General features: G+C 43.3%; 2 protein-coding genes across 8 annotated transcripts in view; both read left to right on the top strand.

The window, feature by feature from the left end:
- Positions 1–24,412, top strand: part of LOC142858182 (uncharacterized) — a 93,413-nt gene that overhangs the window by 17,488 nt on the left and 51,513 nt on the right. The gene's annotated exons all lie outside the window — the stretch shown is intronic.
- On the top strand, positions 6,787–23,637 carry LOC142858139 (uncharacterized). Of its 6 annotated transcripts, none has more exons than XM_075987347.1 (5): positions 6,787–6,984; positions 9,841–9,891; positions 11,488–11,614; positions 14,361–14,459; positions 20,291–23,637. In XM_075987347.1, exons 2-5 carry the CDS (start codon positions 9,859–9,861, stop codon positions 22,909–22,911), a joined length of 2,880 nt encoding a protein of 959 aa, XP_075843462.1. In that variant the 5' UTR covers positions 6,787–6,984; positions 9,841–9,858; the 3' UTR covers positions 22,912–23,637. The 6 variants fall into 6 exon arrangements, with proteins under 6 accessions (XP_075843462.1, XP_075843458.1, XP_075843483.1 ...); XM_075987343.1 differs by having other exon boundaries at positions 6,811–6,984; positions 9,333–9,891; XM_075987362.1 differs by having other exon boundaries at positions 6,983–7,347.

Genomic DNA, 24,412 nt, shown 5'->3' with positions numbered 1-24,412 from the left:
GAAGTCCAAGGAACCCCCACCTCCATCCAGGTCTAGTAAGGTGAGCATCCAAACTGCCTAGGCTCCCACAAAGCCAGTACGTGCAGTAGGATCAAAAGCCCACTGCCATTGTTCTTGAGTTCTCAGTAGTCCTCATTGTCCGCTATGTTCAGCGAGTCCAGTTTTATCCCATGCTTTTTCAGACCCGGGCCAGCTGGCCTTGGTGAGTTCCCGATAGAACATCCCCATTGTCTCAGTGTGTGGGTGCACCCCTCATGGTCCTGAGTTCCTTGCTTGTGCTCTCTCTCCATCTGCTCCTGATTTGGACCTTGAGATTTCAGTTCGGTGCTCCAATGTGGGTCTCTGTCTCTGTCTCCTTTCATCACCTGATGAAGGTTAATATTCAGGAGGATGCCTATATGTTTTTCTTTGGGTTCACCTTCTTATTTAGCTTCTCTAGGATCTAATTATAGGCTCAATGTCCTTTATTTGTGGCTAGAAACCAAATATGAGTGAGAACATCCCATGTTCCTCTTTTTGGGTCTGACTTACCTCACTCAGGATAGTGTTTTCTATTTCTGTTCATTTGCATGCAAAATTCGAGAAGTCATTGTTTTTTACTGCTGAGTAGTACTCTAATATGTATATATTCCATATTTTCTTCATCCATTCTTCCATTGAAGAGCATCTAGGTTGTTTCCAGGTTCTGGCTATTACAAACAATGCTGCTATGAACATAGTTGAGCAAATACTTTTGTTGTATGATAGGGCATCTCTTGGGTATATTCCCAAAAGTGGTATTGCTGGGTCCAGGGGTAGGTTGATCCTGAATTTCCTGAGAAACCGCCACACTGCTTTCCAAAGTGGTTGCACAAGTTTGCATTCCCACCAGCAATGGATGAGTGTACCCCTTTCTCCACAACCTCTCCAGCAAAGGCTATCTATCATTCGTGTTTTTTATTTTAGCCATTCTGACAGGTGTAAGATGGTATCTTAAAGTTGTCTTGATTTACATTTCCCTGATCGCAAAGGAAGTTGAGCATGATCTTAAGTGTCTTTTGGCCATTTGAACTTCTGTTGAGAATTCTCTGTTCAGCTCAGTACCCCATTTTATAATTGGGTTGATTAGCCTTTTACGGTCTAGTTTCTTGAGATCTTTATATATTTTGGAGATCAGACCTTTGTCAGTTGCGGGGTTGGTGAAGATCTTCTCCCAGTCAGTGGGTTGCCTTTTTGTCTTAGTGACAGTGTCTTTTGCTTTACAGAAGCTTCTCAGTCTCAGGAGGTCCCATTTATTCAATGATGCCCTTAGTGCCTGTGCTGCTGGGGTTATACATAGGAAGTGGTTTCCTGTGCCCATGTGCTGTAGAGTACTTCCCACTTTCTCTTCTATCAGGTTCAGTGTGTTCAGACTGATATTGAGGTCTTTAATCCATTTGGACTTGAGTTTTGTGCATGGTGATAGATATGGTTCTATTTTCATTCTTCTACAGATTGACATCCAGTTTTGCCAGCACAATTTGTTGAAGATGCTCTCTTTCTTCCATTGTATACTTTTAGCTCCTTTATTGAAAATCAGGTGTTCATAGGTTTGTGGGTTAAAGTCAGGGTCTAATATTCGATTCCATTGGTCGACTTCTCTGTTTTTATGCCAATACCAAGCTGTTTTCAATACTGTAGCTTTTGTAATAGAGTTTGAAGTCAGGGATGGTAATGCCTCCAGACAATCCTTTATTGTATAAGATTGTTTTGGCTATCCTGGGTTTTTTGTTTTTCCATATAAAGTTTATTATTGTCTTCTCCAGATCTGTGAAGAATTTTGATGGGATTTTGATGGGGATTGCATTGAATCTATAGATTGTTTTTGGTAGAATTGCCATTTTTACTATGTTGATCCTCCCAATCCAAGAGCAAGGGAGATCCTTCCATTTTCTGGTGTCCTCTTCAATTTCCTTCTTCAAAGACTTAAAGTTCTTGTCAAATAGATCTTTCACTTCCTTGGTCAGAGTTACCCCCAAGATATTTTATGCTATTTGTGGCTATCGTGAAAGGTGATGCTTCTCTGATTTCCCTCTCTGCTTCCTTATCCTTAGTGTATAGGAAGGCAACTGATTTTTTGGAGTTGATCTTGTATCCTGCCACATTACCAAAGGTGTTTATCAGCTGTAGGATAGAGCTGAATTCTTGTTTACAGCACAGAAGAGGTTTTCAGGATGATCTAAGATAAGGCAAAATTAGATTATTAAGTTATAGGGGTTGGGGATAAGGGCTATATATATTATATTGCACAAAGATGTTTACAACAAGGTTTAAAGATGAAACATTTCTGGTGGAAATTAAAAACATGAGGTGGTTTACTCATTTAAGATCTATTTTTTGTTTGGTTTTGTGTACACATGCAAATCTGTGAGTGCTTGCATATGAGTGCAGGTGCCTATGAGTACAGGTGCATATGAGTGCAGGTGCCTACGAGTGCAGGTGCCTATGAGTGCAGGTGCCTATGAGTGCAGGTGCCTATGAATGCAGGTGCATATGAGTGCAGGTGCCTATGAGTGCAGGTGCATATGAGTGCAGGTGCCTATGAGTGCAGGTGCATATGCAGTTTAGAAGAGGTTGTCGGACAGCCTGGAGCTTGAGTTACCAGTAATTGTGAGTCATTTGCTGTAGGTTCTGGAATCTGAACTCAGGTTCATTGCAAGAATAGCATGTGTTGTTAAGCCTAGGGCCATCCAAACCTCTGGTTTATTTCTCTTAAAGACTTTTCTGTCATAACACATTAGGGTGGCATTAGGTGTATTGTGTAGATACAGTGTCGAGGACTGGCCTCAACAAAAATATTTCTTACCAGGGTAGGGGCATGGGAATTGAAAAAAACCATAAATAAAACTATGAAGACACATAAAAATAACATAGAAAACATAGAAAGTATCAGGAGAGTGTTCCAGTGATTGAAATTCTGAAATTTGCCTGTTTTTATTTTCCCACAGCTTTTATACACAACATAAACGGGGGAGAAGGTAAGAAAAGACTTTATTTAACATGATAACTCTATTTAACAAGGGGAACTCACACAGTCAGCTTAAGGCATCAAATCATTAGCATTCTCTTGTCTAGGGAGTGAGGGTGCTCTAGGCCACACACTCTAGGTTCTCTAGGTCACATACGATGAAGACTGCCCTTCCCTAGGTGACCTCATAGTTAAGGAAGGAGCAGAAGTACATTTGCATATCCTGGCCACCCGTCAGAATGGCATTGAGCTTTCTTAATTTCAAAAGAACCAAGCAACCACCTCCAGCTTTAGGACAGGCAACTATGCTTGTCAAATCTCCAAACTCTGACCATTAGACAAGGTAAAAATGGACCTACATTTTTTGGCTTCCACAATACAGAGATGAAAGGAAGAGGAGCACTAGAACAGTTAAATGCAAGGGGGTGGAGGAGGTTATCGAAAAGCTGACTCTCAGTTTGAAGAGGGCTGCTTCAGCCTTGCAGACAGCTATGGATCGTAAAGCAAAGTGAGCCACTGTTAATAGTTAATCCTTAATGTGCCGAAAAGGCTGCTGACAGTCTGCCCTCATTCTCTCCTTATTTATTTCTTCATTCTATAATCGTATTCTTGGACTCTTCAGTTGGCACATACTAATATTTTGACTAAATGTGCCTCTTCCACTGCTTTCCAACTGAGAAACACCTTTTATGCATCATGGTACACACTCTGCCCCATGTATACTTACATAACGGGGAAGAAGGAGAAATACATTTTAAAATGGACCCTAGACCAAAAATGATAAGAGTGTGTCTGTCCTCATTCCACTCCTGGTCAGAGTGGCACAGCTGGCTTAACAGTTGTAGGCACATCAACCTTTTTCATGGGAGATAAAAAAGAAAAAACTTTAAGAAAGTAAACAGGATTCAATGCAATGCCTATAAAAATCCCAGCAAAATTCTTCACAGACCTCGAAAGAACAGTACTCAACTTCATATGGAAAAACAAAAAACCCAGGATAGCCAAAACAATCCTGTACAATAAAAGAACTTCTGATCCTAGAGAAGCTAAATAAGGAGAACCCAAAGAAAAACATACAGGCATCCTCCTGAATATTAACCTTCAGCAAGCGATGAAAGGAGACAGAGACCCACATTGGAGCACAGGACTGAAATCTCAAGGTCCAAATCAGGAGCAGATGGAGAGAGAGCACAAGCAAGGAACTCAGGACCATGAGGGGTGCACCCACACACTGAGACAATGGGGATGTTCTACTGGGAACTCACCAAGACCATTGGCCTGGGTCTGGAAAAGCCTGGGATAAAACCGGACTCTCCGAACATAGCGGACAATGAGGACTACTGACAACTCAAGAACAATGGCAATGGGTTTCTGATCCTACTGCACGCACTGGCTTTGTGGGAGCCTAGGCAGTTTGGATGCTCAACTTACTAGACCTGGATGGAGGTGGGGGTTCCTTGGACTTCCCACAGGACAGGGAACTTTGATTGCTTTTCGGGCTGGGGGGGGGACTTAATTGGGGGTGGGGGAGGGAAATGGGAGGCGGTGGCGGGGGAGAGACAGAAATCTTTAATAAATAAATAAATTAAAAAAAAATAAAATAAAAATAAAAGAACTTCTGGAGGTATCACAGTCCCTGACTTCAAATCTACTACAGAGCTACAGTACTGAAAACAGCCTGGTATTGGCATAAGGACATACAGGAGGACCAATGAAACCAAATAGAAGACCCAGATATCAATCCACACTCCTTCGAACACCTGATTTTTCTCAAAGAAGCAAAAAATATCAAATGGAAAAAAGAAAGCATATTTAACAAATGGTGCTGGCATAACTGGATATCAACAATAGAAGAATGAAAATAGACCCATATCTATCACCATGCACAAAACTCAAGTCAAAATGGATCAAAGACCTCAACATAAAGCCAGCCACACTGAACCTTATAGAAGAGAAAGTGGAAAGTACACTTGAACGCATTGGCACAGGGAACCACTTTCTAAATATAAGTCCACGCAGCACAGACATTGAGAGAAACAATTAAATAAATGGGACTCCTGGAACTGAAAAGCTTCTGTAAAGCAAAGGACACGGTCAACAAGACAAAACGACAGCCTACAGAATGGGAAAAGATCTTCACTAACTCCACATCAGACAGAGGTCTCATCTCCAAAATATACAAAGAACTCAAGAAATTGGACACCAAAAGATCACATAATCCAATTAAAAAATGGAGTACAGACCTAAACAGAGAACTCTCAATAGAAGAATCTAAAATGGCTGAAAGACACTTAAGAAAATGTTCAATATCCTTAGTCATCAGAGAAATGCAAATCAAAACAACTCTGAGATTCCATCTTATACCTGAAAGAATGGCCAAGATCAAAAACACTGATGACAACTTATGCTGGAGAGGTTGTGGGGAAAAGGGAACACTTCTGCATTGCTGGTGGGAATGCAAGATGGTACAACCCCTTTGGATGTCAGTGTGGTGATTTCTCAGAAAATTAAGAAACAACCTTCCTCAAGACCCAGTAATGCCACTTTTGGGTATCTATCCAAAGGATGCTCAATTGTGCCACAAGGACATGTGCTCAACTATGTTTATAGCAGCTTTGTTTGTCATAGCCAGGACCTGGAAACAACCTAAATGCCCCTCGACCAAAGAATGGATAAGGAAAATGTGGTACATTTACACAATGGAGTACTACATAGCAGAAAAAATAACGACAGCTTGAATTTTGCAGGAAAACGGATGGAGCTAGAAAACATTATTTTGAGTGAGGTAACCCAGACACAGAAAGACAATTATCACATGTACTCATAGGTGGTTTTTTTTTTGTTGTTGTTTTGTTTTGATTTTTCGAGACAGGGTTTCTCTGTGACTTTAGAGCCTATCCTGGAACTAGCTCTATAGACCAGGCTGGTCTCAAACTCACAGAGGTCCGCCTGCTCTGCCTCCCAAGTGCTGGGATTAAAGGCGTGCGCCACCATCGCCCGGCTCATAGGTGGTTTTTAAACATAAAGCAAAGAAAACCAGCCCACAAACCATAATCTCAGAGAATTTGCACAAGTTTTATGTTCACTAGATGAACTGCCGTTCCTTATTATCACTGGCAAAGTTCTTTGTCCTCCATCTGCTTTGATTTTAAAATTGACTTAAGTCTTCTTCTGAGTATTGTGAGGATGACCACTTTAACCTGCTAGAGTACTTGCCTTTAACATATGTTCTGTAGTTAACACATGGTTGGGTCTGCTTGTTATCAAGTCTCACCTGACACTCTATACTTAGGTTTAGATAATTTATAATACATTTATATGAACTGTTATTACTAGGATCATCTGTTATCTTGACATTAGTTTCCTATCCCATTCTTAATAAAAAAAAAGATTTATTTAAATATACGAAACAACAAAAGTGATTTTGAAATTTCAACTGAACCCTGGAAGCGTCCAAACAGAAATCTCTGATGTAGCCCTGCTCTTTCTCTTCACGTTTAAAGCCAACCAATTCTCTAGTTCAGTCTTTTGAGATTTATCATAGACCCTCCCATCGCACAGCGAGGTGGAATCCTTCTGCAGCCGGTCTCAGGCAAAGCGTACTCAAAGCAGTAATGGCTCGATCTGATTTTATTCCAGTTCTGCACTTTAATCTTACGCTCGCCTATAGACTCCACACAGAGAAGACAAGTTACCGCGGAACCCGGAAGTACGTTTTGATCGCGCGAGGGAGCCTCCCCTTTAAGCGCGCACCCCGTGGGAACTCCCACAAACCACTGGGCTCAGCTCCCTGAAGGCCCGAGTTGCATGCTGGGATTTCTCCTACCCGCGGAGCGCTAGGCTTCCTGGTGTTCTGGATTGGACTTCGGGACTCTATTTCCCAGGGGCTGCAGCTCTGGACTAAAATATCAACTTCCGGCGTTCTGCAGGCGCTACCGTGGACGGTCAGAGCTCTCTGGTGGGAGTAAGAAATTGCTGGTTGGCTTAATCCTCCACGAGTAAGGCGGGAGCCACTGGGCTGGGTGCTTGCGGGGCACGCGGGCGGGGTGGTGTCTGTGCATGTGTCTGCATTTACGCGCGCGCGCGTGTGTGTGTGTGTCCGTGTGCGTGTGTGTACACTTTGAGCATTGTCTGCATCACTCTGCCAGTCGGATCTGCTCCTGCTTTCCCCCACGGCCACAGCGGCTGAAGCAGAGGACCAGGCTGCGGTGATGAGAGGTCAGGGACGGAGTCTGAAGGGGAGCTGCCCCTGAGGTCCAGACTTGAGCGCGGGCGCGCATTTGAGCCCGGAGGCGCCTCCGGGGTCGCGGAGGAGCGCAGCTACTTGTTGAGTCCGTAACTTTCTCAGCGCTCCAGCCGCCGTGAGTGTCGTGGGAGGTGAAGGACAGTGCTCTCTAGGATGTGTCACTAGGATGTGCAGTGTGGGATCTCGTGCTTGCTCAGGCTCCCCGTGTCGGCCGGTGTTCACAAGGAGGGCCTGGAGAAGAGTGCGGGCTTTATCGCTACACATCTGAGATTCAAGAGTGAATTTGCGCTTTCTCCCTCTTTGAGAAACGAGGTTTTAGTCTTAGAATACAGAGTTATCAATAAGTGAGGTAGGAATATGTAAATTGATGCCTCCACCATTGTGCCCCTTATAATGTCCCCTCCCTTTCTACTCAATAGTCACATGATCGTTTCAGAGACCCTTGACGTCTTCTCTACAATCACTCCCTTTCTCCAGGATGTTACAGGTGGGAACCTCGGAGGTTTGTGTTCGGGCTTTCAAACTGTGATTTACTATATCGATTTGCTCACACATCGGTTGGCCTTGTTTTCAAAGCAGGGGACGAATGAAGGTGGGAGGCAATTTCTGCTCCCTCCTGAGGATTTCAGGAATGGCATGTTTGAGAGCTAGTAATTGTCAGGGTGACTGTGTGGAAATGGGTAACATTCGCCAGGTCCAGATGTACAGTGCTGTGGTTGAACGTGGGGATGCGGCTCTGTGGTATCTGGGTTGGAGTCTGGGTTCTGCCTTTCTCTGGGTCTCTGGGCTTGTCGTGTGCCTCCGAATGACAGCTGTAAAGCCTGTTGGTGCGTGCTAGCCGCAGAGTAAGGACCTAACGTTGTTGCTTTGTGTGGTCATTTTTGGTTTCTTTCTCTTCGGTTTTATGTAGGACAAGGGGGTGTTAGAAATAATGCGATCCCGAGCTGTGTTTTTAAGAAAATGACTCAAGAAAAGGGAAAGGTAGGGTTTATGGTATACATCTTAATGTCAGCACTTGAGAGACAGAAGCTGTGTTCATGGTCAGCTCAGTCCACTTAGCAGGTTCCAGATAGCTGGGCAAAACAGGGCGACCATCTCAAAACAACAAAATGAAAACGAATGAACTAAAGTAGAACAGATTTTCTTTAACGTGGAGATGAAATTTCATGTATTGTGTACAACGTGGTCATTTGGAGTCTTCGTGTCCTTGGGGATGACTAAATCTGCCTGCCATATTTTTGTAGTGAGCACACTGAACGACTACTCTCCGAGTTTTTCAAAACCCCTTGTCATAGTCACGGTGTTGCATGAGGTATCTGGAACTTGTGTTGTGTCGCTGAAATTGTGTAGTCCTTGGTCAGCGTCTTCCTGACTGCCTTACGGGTCGGCATCTCCCACTCTCAACCACGGTGTTGCACATCCAGCCTCAGCCGCTCACACCCCGTTACCCACCATCGTACCTGGTCCTGTGAGATAACGGTTTCAGGTTTTGCATGAGTGAGATGTTTGTCTTTTGGTGTAAGGATTATTTTATTTAAAATTATGTGTGGGCGGTTTTGAGTACAGAACCATAGGTAGATGATCTTCGGCACTGGAGTTACAGGCATCGGGAGTTGTCAGGGAACTGAACTCCTGACCTCTGGAAAAGCCATCCCAGCTCTCAGCCGCTGAGCCTTCTCTCCAGCCCCAGCATTTTCTTTTTGTCTTTAGCTCATTCCTCTCGTTTTCCTCCATGCTCACCATATGGTTGGATATCTCTCCACTGCGCCCGTGAACCTCAATCTTGATTTGCTTTGTCCACGCATCTCTTGGTGGGGTTGCGTATCACAGCTGTGTAAGCTCTGCAGGAATACATGCGGGACTGTAAGTGTCACTTAAGAGATACTGGTTTTATTTCCTTTGTATCTCTACTCAGAAGTGGGATTCATGGGTCACATGACAGTTTTGTTTGTAATTGTTGAGAGTCTACAGTATTGCTTTCTGCAGTGACTGTGTTAATCTACATTATCTCCACTAATGCCCCTTCCCATTTTCCATATGATCTTTTCTTTCTGATAATGGACACTTTAAAAATATATCTTATATTTTTATACTTATTAGTGTTTTGCCTAGGAGAACGTATCAACTCCACTGCAATTGTAGTTAGAGATGGGAACTGAAGCTGCAGACCTCCTGGCCCTCCAGCCTTGCTGTGCCTCACTCAGCCCTGAGTTTCCAAAGGACGTACAGTTTAGTGCTGTCAGCCTGTCAGCCCTGAAGGTGGGGTTCCAGTAGGAAGACCTGCTCACAGTAGGAGGAGGGACCCGTCTAGGGCTAGCTGGAGCTCAGGATGGAGGATGGGATCCCTTCTGCCGACATCTTCTGGAGGAACGTCAAGGCACACGGGCTTATGCTCCACACGTCCACGTTGAGCCCTTGCGCAGTGGTTGTCGGGGTTAGGACAGAATCGGCTTTGTGTAGACTCCTGTCTGCTTCTGATTTGTGTGTGGGAGGCCATGAGCCATGGGAGAGGAGTATGAGTGGGGATGCTTGAGAAGGAAATCATGGTGTCATAGTCAGTGTGGACATTAAGTGACAGTCCAGTGAAAGGCTTTCTTTCTGTCCCCAGGGAGGATCCTGAAGAAGAATGGCCAGCTCTGGGTCTCAGGACGTGGTCTGTGTAAGTTGACATTCTCTCTCTACACAGGCGGCTTCCAGGTTAGATGACTCTTTGCTGTCTTTCTCTTGTGAAGCTTCCCAAGGACCCGAAATCCTCCAGCCCCGTCAGCCCTGTTACACTGAGGGTTGGAAGGTCAGAGCACTTCCTGTCTGGCCTGTTTCTGGCTGCTTCTGCAGTTTTCTCTGAGTGCATTCCTGCACTGCCCTCTCCTGCCTGTGGTCAGGGAGGGCTGTGGTTGCAGAGGGGCCGCAGTCCCACAGGGAACCAGGGTCTTTGGGGTTTCAGACCGTTGAGGTGATGGTCTCCTTTGACTGCACTGGGGATCCTGATTGACATCTTTGGTGTTTTCAGGCTGATGACCCAGGGTTTGAGAGTGAATGGCCTCGGTGCATGTGTGTGACGAGGTGACCTACTTGAGGGACTTAAAGAGAGAGTTCAGGGATGAGAGGAAGGTCATCCAGGCTGTGATTGGGAGGGGACTGTAGTCTTCAGAGTTCAGGGAGACCTGAGACACATGTGCCATCTTGAAAGTTCTTATTTTTTTTTTTACGAAAAACCCCTTAAACTAATATGCCAGTAATATGCACTCCTACATAGTTTATGAAATCTTACATAGTTTATAAATATCATGCTGATGACCAAATGAAATCCTTATGCTATCTCCTGATGTCACAACAAACCCAGGGACTCACACTGGTTCTTAGGTGTTTTACACTGAGCCTGGTGACAGTTCTCTTTTGTGCTGTAACTGGAAGGCTGCGGATGGAATGGAAGCGCACCTCTATTGGATGTGTAGGGGGATGGAATGGAAGCGCACCTCTATTGGATGTGTAGGGGGATGGAATGGAAGCGCACCTCTATTGGATGTGTAGGGGGCATGGAATGGAAGCGCACCTCTATTGGATGTGTAGGGGGGATGGAATGGAAGCGCACCTCTATTGGATGTGTAGGGGGGATGGAATGGAAGTGCACCTATATTGGATGTGTAGGGGGATGGAATGGAACCACACCTCTATTGGATGTGTAGGGGGATGGAATGGAAGCGCACCTCTATTGGATGTGTAGGGGGATGGAATGGAAGCACACCTCTATTGGATGTGTAGGGGGGTAGGAATGGAAGCTGACCTCTATTGGATGTGTAGGGGGATGGAATGGAAGCGCACCTCTATTGGATGTGTAGGGGGATGGAATGGAAGCGCACCTCTATTGGATGTGTAGGGGGATGGAATGGAAGCGCACCTCTATTGGATGTGTAGGGCAGATGGAATGGAAGCGCACCTCTATTGGATGTGTAGGGGGATGGAATGGAAGCACACCTCTATTGGATGTGTAGGGGGATGGAATGGAAGCGCACCTCTATTGGATGTGTAGGGGGATGGAATGGAAGCACACCTCTATTGGATGTGTAGGGGGGATGGAATGGAAGCGCACCTCTATTGGATGTGTAGGCAACGCTCCTCCTTTCCTGGGGGAGCTCGTGCAGTCAGGTGCCTTGAGCATCTCCATGTGGCTTCTCCCGCCCTTGAGTCCTTTCCCTTCTCTTTTTTCATCTTGAATGCTTCCCCAATTTGACTCTGCTTGTGTTTGTGGTTTCAGGGGTCAGTGACATTTAGGGATGTGGCTGTTGACTTCTCTCAGGAGGAGTGGGCCTGCCTGGATGCTGCTCAGAGGGTCTTATACAGGGACATGATGTTGGAGACCTACAGAAACCTCCTCACAGTGGGTAAGGTGTCCTCTAAACTGTTGGCTTTCCTCCCTCTGAATGAGAAGTCAGGGCCATCTTTCCTGTGGTAGCTGAAGCTGGGCCTGGTGGCCCATGCCTGTCGTTCCTTCACTCAGAAGGCTGAGGCAAAGATAATTGCTGTGAGTTCGAGGTCACCCTCAGATCCATAGTGAATTCCAGTATAGCCTAGTTACAAGCCTTGTTTCAAATGAAACAAAACAAAGAAACAAACAAAATGAAATAAACGAGGAGATAAATCAATATATAGAATTAGTGGCTAGTGAGATAGCTTGTTGATTAAGGGAGCTGGAATCCTCTTTCTGAGGACCCAGGTTCAATTTCCAGCTCCACAGTGTGGCTCACAGCCTTCTGTAACAACAGTTCCAGGGACCTGATGCCGTCTGGCTTCCATGGTCATCGTGCATTCATGTGATGCTCAGACTCACATGCACATAAAGGAAATTGAAGTCAATATTTAAAGATGGAGCTGAGCTCCTCCTTCTTCCCAAAGGAATATTGTGAGATTTGTTGGGTTGAAAATAGGAGCTTCCTGAAGCACCTGCCTTTTATCCACACCTTAGCGATCCCCTCAGAGTGGACTGGGTTCAATGAGAGACTCTGTCTCAAAAACCAAAGTGGCGCCGGGCGGTGGTGGCGCACGCCTTTAATCCCAGCACTTGGGAGGCAGAGGCAGGCGGATCTCTGTGAGTTCGAGTCCAGCCTGGTCTACAAGAGCTAGTTTCAGGACAGGCTCCAAAACCACAGAGAAACCCTGTCTCGAAAAATCAAAAAAAAAAAAAAAAAACCAAAGTGGGGAGCAATCAAAGAAGACACCTCACACTGCTCTCTGGCCTATACACAGACCCATGCATGCAAGCCTACCCACACTTGTGTACACACCCTCATAAAAACATACATACACCGTGCATGCATGCATGCAGAAATACAAGCGTCTTTATGATCTACTTACTAATGAATCAATGAAATCGATTCAGAACAGAAGTGTACACAGTCTGTTTCCTTCTCTGAACACTTCCTTTACCTGCTTTAGTTTTAGGATGTGGTGTTTGTCTTTTTCCTTGAGCAAATCTGTAAGAATAGGGTGTAAATGGGAAAGTAGGCAGCATAGATAATTATGGTGACTATTTTTATGGCCGGGCCTGTGGCTCTAGTACAGCACTACCTAGCATACTCAGGACCATGGTTCCCTCCCCAGCATTAGTAAATCAATAAATAAAATGTAAAAAATATTTTGTGTTACTATCTGTCAGGCAACATTGAAATATTTTAATATAGTATTTAATCTTAGTAGTAACCCTATCCAATACATATCATCAACTCAATCTAAATAATTTTCATTCTTATTCTTTTTTTTTTTTTTTGAGGCCATGTCTCATGTAGCTCAGGGTGGTTTTGGATTGGCTATGAAACTATGGTGTGGGAAGTCCTTTTGTATATGTGTTGCTTTTATTAGTTAGTGAATAAAGAAGCTGCTTTTGGCCAATGGCTTAACCGGAAAAAAAAACGTGTGTGTGTGTATATATATACACACACACAACACATACAGAGAGAGAGAGAGAGAGAGAGAGAGAGAGAGAGAGAGAGAGAGAGAGAGAGTAGGTGTTGTCAAGGAGACAATGTGTAGCCGTCAGAGGGGAAAGACTTGAGGTGCTAGGTAGAACCTTGCTGGTAGGCCACAAACCTCATGACAAAATATAAAATAAAGGAAATGGGTTAATTCTAGATGTAAGAGCTAGCTAGCAATACACTTAAGCTATTGGCCAAAGAGTATTGCAAATAATATAGTTTCTGTGTGATTATTTCGGGAGTCTGGGTGGCCAGGAAATGAACAAGCAGCTTCTGCTAACAAATTGGTGCCCAATGTGGGACCCTTGCCATAGGCCACAAACCTTGTGCTAAGAATATAAAATAATGGAAATGGATTAAGTCTAGATATAAGAGCTAGCTAGCAATATGCTTAAGCTATTGGCCAAAGAGTATTGCAAATAATATAGTTTCTTTGTGATTATCTCCGGAGTCTGGGCGGCCGAGAAATAAACAAGCAGCTTCTGCCAACAAAACTAAGGCTGGCTTTGAACGTCTCCTTTACCTTCTTCCATTCCTCCAGTCTTGTGATTTCAAGTCTGAGCCACCATGCCCAGGTTTTAGATGGCAACAGTGCACATAGAATCTTATGGGACTTGCCTAAACAGATGGCACTGTTAATGAGCTGCAGAGATGGGATTTACCCTAGACAGTGTAGCCTAAGGGTTTGTATTCTCACCCACTATGTATACTTTCCTCTTAAGTACAAGCTCCTGCCTGCATTCAAATGAGATTAAAACCCTTTTCTGAAACAGCTGGTTCCTCCCCCAGGTCTCCTTCTCTGAAGTCTTTCCTCAGCATTAGTTGGGCTCTTTATTCTGTCTTTCCCAGACAAGGGTCCTGCTCTGCAGCACTGACTGGCCTGCTCATTCCCCCAGCTGCTGGGCTCACAGGATGATCCACCATGTGAGCCCGTATAGAACTTTATAATAAATACGTCTGCATCTTTAAAAATCTATACTGGCAGCTCATTGTCCCACACACCCTTCGTCTCAGCGTTTAGGAGGCAGAGGCAGGCAGATGAGTAAGTTCAAAGCCAGCCTGGTCTACATATTGAGTTCCAGGACATCGTGGGATAATTGGAGATCAACTCTCAAAAAAAGGAAAGTTTCCGCATGTGTCATTTTTCCTTTCTTTTAAGTGGGAAGTTCCATTTCCAAACCCAATCTGATCACCTTATTGGAGCAGGAGAGAGAGCCCTGGATGGCTGTGACGGAAGAAGCAGACAGGCCCAGCCCAGGTGAGTAAGAGGAAGGCAGGGCTGCAGCATTGCCATCTCAGCGTGTGGTCGGAGAGGTCCCCACGCCTGACCCGGGGTTGACACACTTCCTTCAGAGCGCCAGGGCCTGTGGAAGAATGTGCCTGAGACCTGGGAAGGAAGTCAAGGTCATAGCTGAAGCTGCCACAGGGGCTGCTAGTTCATGAGTCTAAGTTGTTCTCCCCTCTTCCCTCGTACTGGAGCAGTTACCCTCTTTGTGTCATTTTAAATCTATTTGTGTGTGTGTGTGTGTGTGTGTGTGTGTGTGTGTGTGTGTGTGTGTGTGTCTACAGGTACCCAAAGGGGCCATAAGACAGCGTCAGATCCCCTGGGGCTAGAGTTACAGGTGGCTGCTGGTACTCAACTGGGGTCCTCTGGAATTACAATGTTCCTAACCTCTGATCCACTGAGAAGACAGTTTGAATACCCTTGCAAACAGTAGCCCAGTGATACATAGTATATATTTTCAATTGTCTATCTTCACAGTCCCTCTAAAGACAGTGTGATGGTGTAGCCTGTGCTTCTCACTGCTGGCAAGTCAACTCCAGGTACACTAGGGACCCTGACTCAGGGAGAGTACATGGCCAAGCGAATGAAACAACATGCGAGCACACACACAGCCCCCCACCTTGTTCGGCATGGGGTGTTGCCCGTGTCCAGCTCCAGTGGGGTTCAGGTCCCAAAGAGGAGGTGTGGAGTCAGCGAGGGAAGGAGACTGACCCGGTACGGGTGGGTCAGGGTGGCTGCCTGTTTATTAAAAATAGGCAGCACCTGATACACTCTGTAAGTGCATTGTAGTTTACCCATAAGCAATATTGAAAGGAGACTTAACTCTGGGGTAAACGCGGTCATCAATGTCACTATGGCGTTTTTCTTGAAGCAAAAACCAATAAATTTAGCAAGAATCTAAATGCCTCTTGTCCTCTAAGGTTCAGTAACCCCGCCAGGTGCCCCCCTACACTTCCTGCTGCACTGACTGAGCCTTTGTGGCCAGGAGGTGTCAGAAGTCCTGAGAGATAAACTCATAAGAGTAGCTAGCATTCTTCAAGGGCATGGCATGGTGTTTGTACCACATAGTACAGCAAGCCCAGGGCTGTTTCCAAATTGCCTTTCTTTGTGCCTTAGTCTTATGATATGGGCCTGTTCCCCTCATAAGCTCTCTTTCCATTATACCATAACATTCTGATACCTACAGTGTATGTTCCTATATATGGCCGAGGGATTATACCATAACATTCTGATACCTACAGTGTATGTTCCTATATATGGCAGAGGGATTATACCATAACATTCTGATACCTACAGTGTATGTTCCTATATATGGCAGAGGGGGATCAAGCCAGTCTAACTTCTCAACAGAATCTATTCCCCGTAGTGTTGGGGACCAAGCCCTGGCTGTTGACAGGTTTCAGAGAGGACATAAGGAATAGGCAACAGGGAAGGAGTGAGGCAGGCCATGGTGGTGGCGAGAATCTTGCAGCCTGACTGACTAGCAATCACAGTTGCTTCTTGATTTATACAGAATTCAATAAGCAGGGAAAGGTTCATGTTGTTCCACAGCATAGATCATATCATTTCTGTTTCTGGACATGTATTAAACTTTTTTCTTAGAGATGGCTCAGAGGTTAAGAGCATTGCCTGCTCTTCCAAAGGTCCTGAGTTCAATTCCCAGCAACTACATGGTGGCTCACAGCCATCTGTAATGGGCTCTGGTGCCCTCTTCTGGCCTGCAGGCATACACACAGACAGAATATTGTATACATAATAAATGAATAAAAAAAAAGAATGTTTTAAACTTTTTTCTTGCACATCTGGGGTCATAAGGGTAGTCATTTTTGATGAACCGTGATAGAACAGAGTTATTTTACAATCATTTTCTCTCAGGTTTAGTCATCCTTGATAAACAGAGTTACTTTTTATAAGCATTTTTACTCATCAACCCCATACCCCAATTTTTAAGAATCTAGAGGATATGACAGCCTTTTCTCAGGCTGGTAGCTCTGTGGCTTCAAGGATGTTAGACAGAAAGAAAATCTCCAAGCCAGCCCGGGCAGTTGGCCTATCCCGGGCAGTGTATTATTAACTCTTAATGGTCAGGGTGCCCAAGAAAGTTCCTCAGGCCAGAGCTGCTGCAGTTTTTATTCAGTTTCTGGCATAATACAATGTTTGCATTTTATATCTTTATAGAATTTGTTTATATATCTAATCCTGGCTTCTTTTGTTCCTTGGTCACATGACATCACAGTGCCTCTGCATGAGCTAATTTTCTCAGAAAGGAGGGTCCTGACACCTCACTCTTTTATCATCTTTCTACCTTATTCTTTGCCCATCAATATAAGTCCCTGTGTCAGGCAGAGGAACTCCAGCTAACCTAACTTTGTTGCTGTAGATGCCACATACATAATCACCTGAGTGTATAGTGGGAAGAGACTTCTGATCTGCGGCCACCAGCCACCGAGTCTTGCTGACCTTCCTTTGTTCTGATCATCCTGTTGCTGGGCAAGTGTAGGTGCAGATGTTTTAAGAATGTTTCAGAGCCTCGTAAAGAGAGTTCTGACTTCTTGTGTGCATCACAACCTCCAAGGCCCAAGGAAGACCTTCAAGTAGATAAGGATATCTTCCTAAAATTGGGAGGGGTAGTATGTTCAGGAATTCCATGGGGAAGCTTAGAAGCAGTATTCTGGGAAAAGGCATAAATGATTCCTAAGAAAATTTCCATCAATCCACTGTCCCTAAGTTGTGCAGAATAAATCCTCCACAAGCATGCAACATGTGGAGATCAGAACCATTGTGTGGCTCCGCTTTGCTGGATCTCTGTCAGACAGCTGTGCTGGCTTCATGACTCTTCCATTCCCATCAGATATGGCGGCTCCACCGTGGGGCATCCCAGATCTTCCCATTTACCCATAAGCCACTCATTGTGGGCACTGTCCTATACTTACTAACTGAGCTCTTGCCCTAAGGGGCCTCAGGCTCTGGGTTTCTCCAGATAGTTTCTCATCCTTGGGACTAGGTATGCCCAGTCAGTAAATCTTTCACTTCTCCATTTCTATTCCTGGTGTAATTGGGGGGGGGGCACAATGGGGATTCCTGTGTGGGGAGTAAGCAGAGTTATGCTGTATAGTTACACGTTGCTGAGATTTTTCCAAATTATTATTGTTGTTATTGTTATTATTAGTATTTTGGTTTTTTGAGAGACAAGGCTTTTCTGTATAGCTTTGGAGCCAATTCTGGAACTTGTTTTGTAGACCAAGGTGGCCTCGAACTCAGAGAGATCTGCCTGTGCCTGCCTCTGTCTCCCTCGGCAATGTGAGTGGTCACTTGTTTTATTGCTCTTAGCCATTCTGATGGGTGTAAGATATTTGCCGTTTGTATCCGCCTTCTTTTCTGAATGTGTTTAGCAGCTGTAGGAGTTCTCCTGTGGAATCTTCAGGGTCACTTGTATCATCTGCAAACAAGATGTTTTGACCTTTCTGATTTGCATCCCATTTGCTGGGTTGGCTGGCAGAAAGAGTAGGGGCAGAGCCAGACCTCCGGACTCTCCCTGGGGCTAAACAGTGTGTTGAGTGTCCTGACTCAGCCCTCCCTCTGGACATTGGGGAGAAACACACCCACTGAGTCGGGAGTCTGTCAAAGCAGGAACTCCTTTAATGGTATCAAGCAAGGACTTATATAGGGTTGTGATGGGGGTGGCAAAGCCTGGGATGGCCCAAGGCAGATCAAGAAACAAGGACCAATAATATTCTTCTATGCTAGAGGTGGCTGGGTGGTGGCAGGTCTAGGTCAGGTAGCCAGAGACAGGTCTCCAAACTCTAGCTAGGCTCAGGAAATTACACTAGGCCTCACGCCATCTCAAGTTAGGCTCAGGAAATTGCACTGGGCCTCACACCTGGCCCTCATGATGCTCAACATCTTTGATCTCTTTCAGTTGTCTTACTGCTCCACGTAAAACTTCAAGTACTTTATTGTCCAGGTGTGGAGAATGTAGACAACCTTGTCTTTTTTTGGATTTTAGTGTAATTGCTTTGAATTTCTCTATATTTAAGTTGGTGATGGTTATGGGCTTGCTGTACACTGTCTTTTTTTATGTTGAGTTATGTCCCTTGTTTTCGCCCTAATCCCTCCAGGGTTTTTATCATGAAATCGTGTTGAATGTTGTCAAAGGCCTTTTCTGTATCTAATGAGATGTCCTGTGGCCTTTGTCTTTCAGTCTGTTTATATGGTGGATTACATTTGTCAAACCCTCCCAGCATCTCTGGATGAAGCCTAATTGTTCCTAATGGATGATCTTATTTAGTGTTCTTGAATTTAGTTTGAAATTATTTTACTGAGAATTTTTGCATCTATGTTCATCTGGGAAATTGAGTTGTAATTTTCTTTGTGGATATTTATGTGGTTTGGGTATCAGGATGCCTAAGGTCTTGAAGGAAGAATTGGGTAATGTTCCTTCTGTTACAATTTTGGACAATAATTTGAGGAGTATTGACCTGAACTCTTCTTTGAAAGTCTGGTAGATTTTTACACTAAAACCATCTAGCCCTATACAGTTTTTTGTTTGTTTGTTTGGGAGACTAATGTTACTGATTCTATTCTTATTCTGTTCTTATCTGAATTTCATTTAACTTTCATAAGTTGTATGTATCCTAAAAATCACCCATTTCTTTTAGATTTTTCCAATTTGGCAGAGTTTAGGCTTTTATGTCCTAATGATTCTCTGGATTTCCTAGGTGTGGTTGTTATGGGTTTTTTTTTATCTCTAATTTTGTTAATTTGGATCTTCTGTCTGACTTTTAGTTAATTTGGCTAAGGGTTTGTCAATCTTACTGGTTCGCAAAGAACCAGCTTCTTGTTTCATTGTTTTGTTTTGTGTTTCTTTCCTTTGTTCCTATTTTATTTATTTCAGCTGCAAGTTTAATTATTTCTTTCTGTGTACTCTTTGTGGGTGTAATTTCATGTTTTTGTTCTAGAGCTTTTAGTTGTGCTATTAAGTTGTTTGAGAGAGATCTCTCCCAGTTGTTCTAGGTATGTAAACAGTGCTATGAATGTGCCTCATAGAACTGGCTTCATTGTGTTCCTTAAGTTTGGGTCTATTGGAGATCAAGGCAGGAATGAAGAGGAGACCACAGCAGGTGGTAGGGATAAGCTATGGGATGGATTAGAGGAGAGGAAAGATAGGTAAAGATCTGCAGGGAAAGACCTGTTTCCCTGCCTGGAGATCCTTAGTCTTCTTAAAATTTTTAATGAATTCTCTTCCCCACTTTCTTTCTGTTGGTATGCTTTGGTTTTATAGCTTGTTTTTATTTTTCACAGACAGATCTTACTATCTAGACAATGATGGCCTGAAACTCAAGCCGCTGTTACTACTGGATCCTTTTTGCTTGGGTTACAGTTGTACCACCACCGTCAGCACAGACTTTTACGTCCTTTATAAGAAGTCCCAGTCAGTCCAGTTTTCTTAAAGCATGACATATATTATATATTTGTGTGGCATACTCTTTTTTTCATGATTTGTTTCACAAACCTTTACCAAAAGGTGTTTATTTTAAGTAGTATGGAAAGAAGGACATAAGACTATTTCAGATTAATTGTTCTAATTTCATTAAACAGATACTTCTTCCCATTTACAATCTGTTCTGCTATAAAGAGTATTGTCTCATATAAGCCTTATTATTGCTGCTGTACTAGCTCCTTTTCAGTTTCTCTGAAACTTCAGAGTCTGACTTAGAGCCTGTCTGTTCATTTAAAATTTTATGTTACAGGAAAATGTGTTTTTGTTATAGAAAAATAATGTATTTTCACTTCTTTTCTTTCAGATTTGGAGTCATGTAATGAAGCTGAAAATACATCTCCAGAAAATCATATTTATAATAGAAATTTATTCAAACAGAGTATACAACAATTAAGTAAAACTTTTGACCTCAAGGCCTCCAGTTTCAGTAATGGCCCCAATTATAGTACATTCAAGGAACTACAGAGTTATCAAGGACATGTTGATCAAAAGATTAGTAACAAAGAAAATCTGCCTACTTACACCTGTCAGACTCTTGTTCACAATATAGAAAAAGCCTATGAATGTAAAGAGTGTTGTGAATACTTTGGTTGTAGTTCAACTCTTATTCAGCATCAGAGTATGCATACTGGAGAGAAACCCTGTGAATGTAAGGATTGTGGAAAAACCTTCAGATTCCACCAACAACTTATAAGACCTCAGGAGTCTCACAGTGGTGAGAGACCTTTTGTATGTGAGGAATGTGGAAAGGATTTTCAACTTCTCAGCCTGCTTAAGTACCATAAAACCATTCATACAGGTACGAAACCATTTGAATGTGAGAAATGTGGGAAGTCTTTCAAGCGAGTCTCCAGCCTTGTTGAACATAGGATTATTCATGCTGGTGTGAAGCCATATGAATGTAAAGAGTGTGGGAAAGCTTTTAATCGTCGCTCAAACCTCATGCAACATCAGAAAATTCACTCTGGTGAGAGACCCTTTCAGTGTAAGGAGTGTGGAAAAGCCTTCACTGTTTTGGCACAGCTCACTCGGCACCAGAACATTCATACTGGAGAGAAATCATTTGAATGTCAGCAGTGTGGCAAGATATTCAGAACTGGTTCATACCTTGTGCAACACCAGAGTATTCATACTGGTGAGAAACCCTTTGAGTGTAATGTCTGTGGGAAGGCTTTTAGGCTTCAGGTATACCTCTCTGAGCATCAGAAAACTCACACTGATGAGAAACCTTTCAATTGCAAGCTGTGTGGATCAGCCTTCAGACGTAAGAACCAGCTTAGTGAGCATCAGAGAACTCATACTAATGTGAGACCCTATCAGTGCAAGGAATGTGGCAAATTCTTTCGTCAACGTTCAAATTTGATTGACCATCAGAGTATTCACACTGGAAAGAAACCCTTCAAGTGTAAAGAATGCGGGAAGGTCTTTAGACTTAATATACTTCTCATTCGTCATCAGAGATCTCACAGTGGTGAGAGACCTTTTGAGTGTAAAGAATGTGGAAAGGCTTTTCATCTTCCCAGTCAGCTTAATAACCATAAAACTGTTCATACAAGCAAAAAACCCTTTGAATGCAATGCATGCGGGAAGTCCTTCAAACGTGTTTCCACCCTTGTTCAGCATAGAATTATTCATGCTGGTGTGAAGCCATATGAATGTAATGAATGCGGGAAAGCCTTTAATCGTAGCTCAAACCTCACACAACATCAGAAAATTCACTCTGGTGAGAGACCCTTTCAGTGTAAAGAGTGTGGAAAAGCCTTCACTGTTCTGGCACAGCTCACTCGGCACCAGAACATTCATACTGGAGAGAAATCATTTGAATGTCAGCAGTGTGGCAAGATATTTAGTTGTGGCTCATTCCTTTTGCGTCACCAGAGTGTTCATACCGGTGAGAAACCCTTTGAATGTAATGTCTGTGGGAAGGCTTTTAGGCTTCAGGTATACCTCTCTGAGCATCAGAAAACTCACACTGATGAGAAACCTTTTAAGTGCAAGCTGTGTGGGTCAGCCTTCAGACGTAAGAACCAGCTTAGTGAGCATCATAGAATCCATACTGATGAGAGACCCTATCAGTGCAAGGAATGTGGGAAACACTTCCGTCGACGTTCAAATTTTACTGAACATCAGAGTATTCACACCGGAAAGAAACCCTTTGAGTGTAAGGAATGTGGGAAAGTCTTTAGACTTAATATACATCTCATTCGACATCAAAGATTTCATAGTGGTGAGAGACCTTTTGAATGTAAGGAGTGTGGAAAGGCTTTTCATCTTCCCAGCCAGCTTAATTACCACAAAAACATTCTTCATACAGGTCAAAAAATATTTGAATGTGAGGAATGTGGGAAGTCCTTCAAGCGAGTCTCCAGCCTTGTTGAACATAGAATTATTCATGCTGGTGTGAAGCCATATGAATGTAAAGAGTGTGGGAAAGCCTTTAATCGTCGCTCAAACCTCATGCAACATCAGAAAATTCACTCTGGTGAGAGACCCTTTCAGTGTAAGGAGTGTGGAAAAGCCTTCACTGTTCTGGCACAGCTCACTCGGCACCAGAACATTCATACTGGAGAGAAATTATTTGCATGCGAACAGTGTGGGTCAGCCTTCAGACTTCAGTCCCAACTTCGTCAACATCAGAGAATTCATACCAACATGAAACTCTTTCAGTGCAAGGAGTGTGGGAAGGACTTTATTCGTAGTACAGGCCTTAGAATTCACCAGAGAATCCACACTGGTGAGAAGCCCTTTCAGTGTAAGGAATGTGGGGAAGCCTTTCAGTATCGGTACCAATTTCTTGGACATTTTAGAATTCATACTGACAAGAATCCTTATGAATGTAAAGAATGTGAGAAGTACTTTACTTGTGGTAGAGACCTTGAAGTACATCAAAGAAGTCATACTAGTGAGAAATTTTACCAATGTTAGGTATGTGGGAGGGCCTTCGTTGAAAATCAAGCTTGGTTTGGCATACTAAAATTCATATTGGTAAGAAACCTTATGTATGTAAGGAATGTGGAAAAGCCTTTAGTGATAATTCTAATGTAGAAGTATATCAGAGAATTCACACTGGTGAGAAACCATGTGAATCTAAGAAAGGTTGGGAGATGTTTAGATTTAGTTCAGCCTTCACTGCACAGTGGAGCAGTCATACAGGCATGAACACTGTCATTGTAAGAATACAAAGACTTTCAATTCGAGCTGAGGCCTTGTTGTAACGTAAGGGAATCCATGCTGGAGTGAAACCCTGTGAATACAAGGAATGTGGGAACATTTATAGAATTAGCTCAGCTCTGAAACGTCATCAGAGCCCTTATAGTTCTGCAACCCTACAAATGTGAAGAATGTGGGAAAGCCTTTATTGTAAATCATGAGCTTACACATCAGAAAATCCATCATTGTTCGGAGTCCTATGCATGTAAGGAGGGTGGACAAGACTTTGTATGGAAATTTTATTGAACGTCAGAGAATTCATTGGCAAGACTGTGGCTGGAAAGAATGTGGGAAGAACTTTAATCTGCCCTAGGATTTGGTTAACATCAGAGTATTCCAAGAAACCCTTAGCGAATCAGAATGTGGGAAGTCTGTTGTTTAGAGATGAAACTCTATTGAGAATATCTTTGAATGTCAGAAATAAAGGATAACCATCATGTTCCTGAGTTACTCATCTCATTCTATAAACTTAATTTGTCAAACACTATTCACCCAGGTCAGTCAGCTTAGGGAGAGCAGTTATTCAAACTTGGTTTATCTGAGGCACCTTCCTTGTCACGATTAATGCTCTATGTCTCCTGTCATATTAACATAAACATACTGAATGTTTGCTTTCTTATTGCAGAGTTTGTGAATGGCCAGCCCAGTACCAGTCAAAGTAGTGGGAACAGGGTTATAATAAGTAATGTGATTTTTCAGAGTATTTGGTCAATGCCTGTGTTCTGTAAAATAGGTTTTACATTTTTCTCCCTTGGCATTACTGTAGCTGATATGACAGACCGTTTGTACTTTAGATGGTTTAGAAAACCTCATGCATTCATTTTCTATTAGATTTTAAACAACTTCATTCTGCATACATGTAATGCATAAAAATGAATATGAAAGGATTTGAGTTGCAAATCCATTCCTTAAGTATTTGTGTGGAGATGTTAAAAACACAGCTATTGATGAATAAGTACTTTCTAAAGGGCTTAAACACATAAGAATTTCAAAAGGTAAAAGCCCTATCATTTATGTCCTCCTCCCACACAGTAAGATAAACTGTACATTTGTGACAGGGCAAAAAAGTCCACAGCATCATCCATCTCTTATTCTTACTGAGGCTTGTCATGTTTGGGTAGAATTTGATTGTCTTGATGGAGAATCTCATGAAAAATTACACAACTCTATTCAGAGAATCTGAGGTCAAATTACCCCTGATAATTTGCCTGGCTTC

This window comes from Microtus pennsylvanicus, chromosome 1, assembly GCF_037038515.1.
Source record: "Microtus pennsylvanicus isolate mMicPen1 chromosome 1, mMicPen1.hap1, whole genome shotgun sequence".
Lineage (NCBI taxonomy): Eukaryota > Metazoa > Chordata > Mammalia > Rodentia > Cricetidae > Microtus > Microtus pennsylvanicus.
Note: the sequence above shows the minus strand (reverse complement) of the source record. Positions and strands in the feature narration are given on the sequence as shown.

Coding starts and splice junctions, on each gene's coding strand:
- LOC142858139 (XM_075987347.1), top strand. CDS start 9,859: ATGGCCAGCTCTGGGTCTCAGGACGTGGTCTGT. Junction 11,615..14,360: donor CAGAAACCTCCTCACAGTGG/GTAAGGTGTCCT, acceptor CTTTCTTTTAAG/TGGGAAGTTCCATTTCCAAA. Junction 14,460..20,290: donor AGCAGACAGGCCCAGCCCAG/GTGAGTAAGAGG, acceptor CTTTTCTTTCAG/ATTTGGAGTCATGTAATGAA.